This window comes from Tympanuchus pallidicinctus, unplaced genomic scaffold (assembly GCF_026119805.1).
Source record: "Tympanuchus pallidicinctus isolate F22 unplaced genomic scaffold, pur_lepc_1.0 scaffold16, whole genome shotgun sequence".
Classification (NCBI taxonomy): domain Eukaryota; kingdom Metazoa; phylum Chordata; class Aves; order Galliformes; family Phasianidae; genus Tympanuchus; species Tympanuchus pallidicinctus.
The window spans coordinates 17,980,512-17,989,228 of record NW_026294679.1 but is presented as its reverse complement, the minus strand read 5'-3'; the positions used below and the strand labels follow the sequence as shown (position 1 = coordinate 17,989,228).

Genomic DNA, 8,717 nt, shown 5'->3' with positions numbered 1-8,717 from the left:
ACAGTTCCCTTACAACAATTTTTAAAGATTCCATCTTATACCCAGCTTTCCTGTCAGGCTTATGGGGATGAGCTTGGGGTAAATAATGAAAATGCAGTTGGTAATGCTGTTGTGAAGTTTCTGAGACCAGCAGACTTTACCAGCTAAGAAAAAAGTGACATTATTAGACCAAAAAGTAACTCCCTATGTATATCCCTTTATGCAGCTTTCATATACAGTCACTCATAAAATAGAAGCCACACAGTTCTGTTGTTCAACATTGGTTGTATTTAAGAACTACACTTCAGAAGGTACCGTGTGTTTGTCACACCCCACCCCCTGCACACACGCACCCCTAGCAGAGAACACACACAGCTTCCCAATACCATGGCAAGGGGCATTGAAAGCACAAGGTGAAAACGGAAGGGGAGAGTCAGTCCATCAGTGCATTGTAAATGAGCTTTCACAAGTCAAGTGCAGCAAAAACTGTTCAGACACTTTAAAAGTTAAACCTTTGGCAAACAAAAAAGATCCTAAAGTTACGTATGTACCATTCTCTCTCCACACGGGACATGAACTCCCACCCTGAGCTCCAGGAATTGATGGTGTCTAACAAGTAGTACTGGAGACTACTGTTTGATAAATAAATAGCACAGAGATGGGATTTCATTTGAGCATCTTTCAAGCAAGGGCAGAGACTTCCCAGATTCCTGGGAAGGCCTTCTTTTGGGCCAGTCAGCAGACTAGCCTTTTTCCCCACCTGCCCAAACACTAAGCATTGAGAAGCATCCAGGTGAGCAACCTTCATTTGGCAGAATCTGCAACAAGTAACACGGCAGTCAGACTATTCTGTGACATGTACATTTTCTAAACAAGGGCTCTGTAGCTGCCAGTTACACTTCATTTGCTCTGACCTGCAAGCAGCCATAAAACTAGCCCCTAGAACCTCCAGTTCAATAAGTCTATCACCTTTGTGCAAGAAAACCTCACAGCTCGTGGTGCATGAGCTATCTCTGCAAAAGATGAGGCCAATGCCAGAGCACTTATCGAGCAGCATCTTCTCAACACTTATCAGAATCCTGTGTCACAATAAGACCTGAAGAAAGGGGAAAGTAATGGGAAGTCTCAACAACAACAAAAAAATCCCTCACTATTTTCTTTAATGAAAAAAATAGCTTCTCCCATTTATACTCTTAGGACCCATTAAAACTGCATTAGATATACAAGTCCTTGGCACTATCTCCAAATCAGGAACAGCACTGCAGTGCACTCTGGGCAATAAAAAGCCAGCCTCCATATGAGCCTAAGGTGTTTGGCTTTTTTTGTTTTTTGTTTTTTTGCAGCAGAGATGGAAGAAAGCAAAATGATTTTTTAGGGTGACTGCTGAGAACTCAACCAGAAGCTCCTCTTATTCCTCTGCCCCAGTCTTGTCACTTCCAGCCATGCCAAGTTCCAGAATGCAAGAAGGATTAAGATAAACTTAATTACAATTAAACAGAAAGCCCTGACCTCTTTCAAGTGACTGCGCAAGGAAGGGAACATCACACTGGCATGGATTAAACTGATGGACAGGAACCATACAACATCACACAAACATGCGTGCAGCCACACACACTCGAGTTTTTGCAGGTTTGGTAAAAAGGGCAAAATGTCTGAGGAGCTGGCATCCCTGATGGGGATAAAGGAGACTTTGTACCTGTCTGACACTGTATCTCTATAGTCTATCTCAGCACTACCACAGAATTTTTTTTTCAGACATGGCTTGATCAGTCAAGACTCAAAGACTGGCCTGACATTTATCTATCTCACTTCACAATTCTTCATCCCCTTTTAAAACACTGCAGCTTAAGAGTGGGAGAGAAGTCTTCACTCCCTAAAACTGCTGTCAGATTGAAGGTTTATCTAGACTCCTACAACAGACACTTGGAGAGCACAGGAATTGGTGCTCACATACTTGATTAATTCACTTTCACCTCTCTACCCTGTACAAAGTCTCAAGCACAGATGTCTTGAGTTAAAGAAACTGAATCATTTGTCCAGTTACTCATCATACAAGATCATTTCACTTTTTCACCTCTGCTATACAAAAAGGTGCCAGAGTTGAGCACGGACAGGTCTTCTGATAACAAAGAACTGTGAAACCTGTCACTTTCCATTACATATCCACTGCAGGCACCAACATGTAAACCCAGCCAAGAAGCCCAAACCCCATGAGGCTGAGGAAACACAATCGATCCCAGTTCCCCTTCAAACTCTTCTTCAAATGCCTGAAAATCCTGAAGCAACATCTGAGTGCCAGAAGCCATGCTTCTTTTTGTGGCAAACAGAGCAGAGGAAGAAAAAAAAGTTAGTGAGCATGAATCCAGCTTCCAGTAAGTGCAGACTCTTTCTTGGGAGGTTCAATCAGATGACAGTGGAGGATGATCGGGGTACTAATGGTATTGCAGTTCCAGTAGCCCCCTTTATTGTAGTGGGGCAGGGATAGGGATGGGCCAGGAAACCCATCAGTCTGTTAAGTGCTGCGTGCAATACTAGCTCTCAGTATCTTCCATTGCTTGTGAACAAAGCAGCTGCAACATCAGTCACCTGGGCAGCCAGGCATTTAGTCATACCGTCCTTTAATCATCATATTCAACAAGGGACCCACCTGTTGAAAGCAAAAACACAGTTAGACAAGATAGTTACAGAGAAGAGGCAACTGCACAGCATGCTCCTTTCACATCTAGACAGTTTAAGAGTCAAGTGCCCAAGCGCAGAGGATATCAATATTCAACTTCAGATGCCACCAAAATACTACATGCATAGTATTGGTTTGACATTTTTTCCACTTCCCTGCACATGATTTCTCAGAACACGCTATGAAAAACAGCCAACCTTCATCAGGGGTTGCTTTTTGCATGTTACAGAAGGGATATTCTTCACAGCTAAATCCACTCTGGTCATTGGAGTCACTTGGAAGGTAGGCTAGTACAGTTTTCAAGCAAGACCACTCCTATTTCTCAGCACTGCCTGTTGGGAAGACCTTACGCATGCTACAGTAGCAAGACAATTGCAGGGATACAGACTATGAAAGCATTTATATTCATATCCAGTATTTTCACTCTCAGATCAACATGACATCTTCAAAAGCACAGATCAGTACTTCAGTCCACTGTTTTTGAAATATCAGTTAATTAAAATTGGGGGGAAAAAAAAGTAGAGATGACTGGGATTAAGGGGAAAGCACACAACTATGGAAGAGTTATTTCCAATTTAAGAGATTTGGACTCAGCAGGTAAAAACAAAGTCATTTTTATTTATATATATTGGATATTGTTGCTGCAAGGAGACTTACGATAGCTTGGGAGCAACATTTTCTTGATATTGCCTAAAGCCAAAGTACATCTTTCTCCTTAAAGCTGAACAGTTATTCCATTGCCTGTAGTTTTCCTCTATAGAATTATAATTTAAGGAGTTTGCACTTTTCTAGCCAAGAAGAATTCTGAAGACAGCACAAAGAACCAACTATAGCAAAAGAGTAAAGCTGTGTTCTCCTGCCCGTGCTGTGACAACACCTGCAGAGCCAAATAGCTTGTACCTTAAGTTTTGCATTAGCCTACAACCATTTCAACAGCAGCAACTATTTGATTCTCATTTGTACCTCTTGTGGACTTCCTAAGGCTTCTCCCAACATCTTCTCAATGTTTCTCATTATCGCCACTTTCTGATGAGCCTTTAATGGATATTCAATTCTCTTTGGGGTCGGGGCACCCTGAAATACCAAAAGTAGCTCACTGCACGCTTACTGAATTGGCAATTAATTCAATCTTCTCCCAGCCACTCAGCTCTTCACACCACATGAAACACAAAGTAGTTTTCAACATTAAAGCACACAGTTTGTTACAAAGAAGATCTCACAATGACAGCACGTGCCAATAGAGCTCTATTTGAAACAGTCGTCTGCAACAGAGATATCCAAGGTGTAGGAAGGTGCTTGTACTCACCTTGTACCAGAAGTTCACAGTGATGGTAATCCCACCATTCAGGAGAGACTCGATGTGGTGCCACCTGCATAGAAAGATCAAAAGGAAAAAAAAGAACTACTGAGAAGATATTTCTACAGCTTATAGGCAGATCGTTTGGCTGAATGAATTCAGACTGCACTGGACAAAATTGGCCCTATACCTCCAGCGTGAAGAACTCAGAACTTCTGGAGAACTCCTTTATTAAATACAGATCATTTTCTTGCACATTAGTAGAGAACACACACAGCAAGGTAACATCAGGAAGAATTATCACTCTCATCTTAAAGCAAGGAAGCAGGCTGGCCCAAGATATAACAGAAAATGACATATTTGCTGGAAGAGGCAAAGTAAAATTCTCCTAAGAGCCAGCCCAAGAGTTTAAAGAAAACTTTTTAACCCCGACTTGTTGGTCACTGCGCAGTCCCTCCATCTTTCTTACCAGTACATAGGTATGTACAGCACATCCCCTGGACCCACCACCGTCTCGTAGCCAACCACGCTCCGGAAATTTGGGAACTTCTCATAGTCAGGATTGTCAAAATCCACCTAACACAACAAAACATTAAGATACTCAGAAAAACTTCCTGCTGTGACAGTCCTTATTTGGCCACAGAATGAAATTCCTCCCTATCTTTCTTTCCTGGCTTTTACAATCCCATTTCCATCTTAACTCCATAGTATGCTCCTGCACAGCCAGAAAGTACTACCAACTCAGTAAGAGTCCTGAAGTTTCTCTCCAAGCAAATCTATCTTTGGTCAAGTGATCTATGAATCAGAATAGAGGAAGCAGCTGCTGAAGACCAGATGTGCTATCAGTGAGAGAAGTTGATAATCCTAGTGCTTGCAAGTCAGGACCACACACAAACAGAAACACCTCCTGTCCTCCCATCTATACTCAGTGTATCCAATAGTTAACAGATCTGAGCACAGGTGCTGCAAAGCTCAGAAGCGCTATGCAGCTTTAACTGTAATACAGATTCTTTCCACACAGCATCTTCACAAATACCCTTGTTCTCCCATGGAGCAGAAAACAGATCTGCAACTCTCACCTGGCTCTGTCTGTCACATGGGTGGTGCACAGGATAAGGGTAGAGGCATTCAAACTGATCAGGAGGAAAAAGGATACACCTCTTGTAACCCTTAATCTGGGCGAAGAAGTTTTGCTGCTCGTCATAATGAGCTGGGGTCACATTCCCTATACAGAGAGAAAAGATAATCAAGACACTTCTGTGCAGTTATGAGAGACTGAAGCAAGTTCTATTCCTTGCTGGAGACTGTAAATACTCTTCCACATATCAAGAAAACTAAGAAAGGAAAATAACTCCAGGAACATTACAGTCTGATCATTTTATCAGTCGGTCATTACTGAACAGTTGTTACCCCACACACAACTGCCATGCTGAATCCATATTCAGCAATTTATGCTCTGCAGGATTAGGATTTCCAGCTTGTCTCCATGAACAGCAGATGGCAAATGTTGATGGGAAGCTTTTTCATAAGATAGTCTGTTTAGCTGAGAATTTTTTATAGTCAATTCTACAACTTATTATTAATCTAGAGAAAAGGAGTTTAACAGCCCGATTCCGAGAAAAGTCCTAGTAATTCTGCAAGAAAACAAGTAAACAAACCTCCTTGTCATTTGGGCTTCATAATGCAACCCCCTCCTACTGTCTCAGGCACTGATTAACGGTTATGAAGCTTGACTATTATTACCAGATCTTAAATATAATCAAATCTTAAAATTTGATTATATTAAAATACAGTAAGTCCTTTTATACACATCTGTTTTTTCCTTTAGGGTAGACATTGCCACTTCTAATAGAAGTCCAGAAGGCTAACTTTACTCATCTTACAAACTCTTAGACTGCAGACATTTTAAATCTATGGTATCTGAAGTATTCAAACAACAACCAGGTCTCAAAATATGATCACAATAATCACCCTGTAGTATCAATTAGAGCCTTTCCACAAGCAGAAGATTACCTCCAGGCATTCCCAATAAGCAAACTATTCATTTTGGTTTCTTCCTTTTTATTACCTAAGCTGTGACAACAGTCCCATTCCAACTGAAAGCTTTCAATTGCTTGCTGGGGAAGAATGCTTAGGAGCTAGCTGAAAATCCATCTGAAAGACTTTCAGGAACTCAAACACAGAATTGCTAACCAAATCTTCTGCCTGACTCATAGGAAGCTACTTACCTTCCATGCCAATGAGCAGCAAGTTAGAAGTCAGTTGACCCCAGCCACGTTTCCCCTGCTGTTTGTTAATCCAGTTCCAGTTGAAGCCAAGGAAATCCACCACAATCTTCCTTCCAACCGTGTCATTCAGAGTTTGTTGCAGGTAAAGTCTGTATTTCCCCAAAGACAGGCAGGAAGCAAACATTAAGCTTTATGATGAACACAGAAATGCATCTCCACATCTCTTAAGAAAGACTTCAAAGACAAAGAAATATAACCCCTAGAGATTTTGTTTTAACAGCACTACACATGGCTGTGAAAATGAATGGCTTCAAAAAGTTCCTACAGTTTGCCAAATGGTTCCCTGGTACACAGCAAAGCAGAATACAACTCCATATGAACAACCAAAGGGGGAAAATTGGAATTTTAGATCAAAAATACCACCTCACAGGTGCAGGAGGAAGAAGCCCTAAACAGACTGGCTCACAAAAACACAAATAATCCTCAGATAGATGTTTGCACTGTAAGTCATCTGCAATGAGCTAGAAATGTGCAAAGGCTCAGAAAATACAGCATGTTTCAGTATCAAGCTGTTTGTTTGTGTTAGGCAGACATCACCTACAAACACACAGCACACAGTCAACTTTTCCTCATCTCTGTAATAAAAAGTTAAGACATTTTTTACCTCAGTATTCTATGAAATTTACCTCAGTATTCTATGAAAAGGTTGAGTTCTATAGCCTCTACCTTTTTATCCTCAAAGCTCCTCTACCAATACCACAATTTTCAAAGTCAAGTGATGCATAAGGCCTCCTCTAGTTTCATGAACTGAGGGCATGTATTTCTTTAGTAAGCTAACACAGCTGCTGTCAAATGGCAACTATGCAGGAAATGCCTATAAAAATGAAGTTTGAAATGTTTTTATCACCAGCTCTCACTGAAATGTACCCCGTGGAGACCTGAAGAAATGGTGGAATTTCTACCTATCACTTACCTCTCAGCACTCCCTTTTTGTTGTATTTCTTGAAGTCTGTCCACAAACTCAGCAAACTTCATCTCTTCCCTACTTGACTTAGGTTTGAAATTCTTAAAATTGGCCATCTTCTTTTCATCATAGTACAAAAATTTGTGTGTACTGGCACTGTACACTGAGAAGTCCCCATTGCCAATGTTTTCCTGGAGGTAGTCCAGGTCCCACTTCAGAGCAGGATAAACCAGATTTGTATCCGTCAGCACCACTGGCTCCTGGAGAGAAACAGGAAGTTCAGTGATTCAAGGATCATTTAAACTTGAAAACTATCACGTTTGTTACTACAGCTCTACAAACTCTCTTTTAAAATTTATAATTGGAAAAGACACTTAGAGCAATGACATGCCTTGGCCTGGAGAGAAAAACACACAAAACACAACAGGAAGTCTTAAATAAGTGGTGGCTGCTCCCACAGCCAGCTCCTAGTAGCAACAGGACAGATTCTGCTATCTATTTAGCTAATCTCTAACATGGGAGGTTAGGCAAACAGAAGCTGGGGACTGTTTCAGATTTGCTTGGTTCTGTCACGTAGCAAGGAAACAAATTCTGCCTCATCATTTCCACTCTGACAACTAAGGGGTAAATACTGGCAAAAAAAAGTAATTCTAAATCAAGAGAAAGTGTTTATTGCTTTTTTCATGGAGAAAAACTGCAAAATACAACCATCCAAAACCTGAGATTATAACCTCCCTTCTACCCAAAAAACCACTAGAGAAGTAAGGCAAAAAATGTTATTCGTCTCCTCGTCTACAAACACTAAGAGTCCTAAACAAGAACGACATCTGCTATATTCTCACACTGTGCAAACACAACACCCCTTCCTGCTGGACATCTGGCCCCAAACCTGGCAATCTTACCAAACTCTGAGCTTGTCCTCCAGAACCAATAGAAGAGCAGCCACTGCAATGCAAACTTCACATCTGTGGCCACACTCACTTCAACAATAACTGCACGCACACGGTTTTACACAGTATTTCCGTGATTTCCGCTCAAAAAACTGAAGTAAACAAAGCAAAAGCTCCTATACGTACAAAAGCCAAGGCTGCAGCACCAGAAGGAATAATAACAAATAACGGAACCGGGAACCCGGCGGGCTACAAGTCCGCACGGCAAGAGGGCAAGCGGGGCACACAGAGCGAAGAAAGCGGCAGTCCCGAGGGACGAGTCGGGAGGCGGAACGGACAGCACAGGCGCCAGAAGAGCCCCGTAGCCCATAAGCTGCCCCACGGGCTCCGTTCCGCACGGCCAGAGGAGCAGCGCCGCCCGCTCCCAGCCTCACCTCGTTCTCGATGAGCTCCTCGGCGCGGGGGTCGCTGTGGCTGAGGCGCGGGATGGGCCGCGTCTCGAAAGAATAATGGCGGAACTGGGAATCGCTCCAGCCAGGCCCCGCTGGGCCGTCCCGGCACCCCGCCGCCGAAGAGGAAGAGGAGGAAGAGGCCGCCGCCATCACCGCCTCGGCCGGGGAACCCGGAACTAGAAAACCGGAAGCGGAAGATGCCCGCCCACGGCAACGCCGGAAGCAAAGGG

The 8,717-nt window shown here is 42.7% G+C and overlaps 1 protein-coding gene across 1 annotated transcript; it reads right to left on the bottom strand.

The window, feature by feature from the left end:
• Positions 1–244: 244 nt before the first annotated feature.
• Positions 245–8,671, bottom strand: HIF1AN (hypoxia inducible factor 1 subunit alpha inhibitor). Its single transcript, XM_052678139.1, has 8 exons — positions 8,470–8,671; positions 7,155–7,405; positions 6,182–6,330; positions 5,033–5,178; positions 4,423–4,529; positions 3,963–4,026; positions 3,620–3,730; positions 245–2,626 (listed from the first exon to the last, which is right to left on the bottom strand). Exons 1-8 carry the CDS (start codon positions 8,635–8,637, stop codon positions 2,582–2,584), a joined length of 1,041 nt encoding a protein of 346 aa, XP_052534099.1. The 5' UTR covers positions 8,638–8,671; the 3' UTR covers positions 245–2,581.
• Between the last annotated feature and the right edge of the window lie 46 nt (positions 8,672–8,717).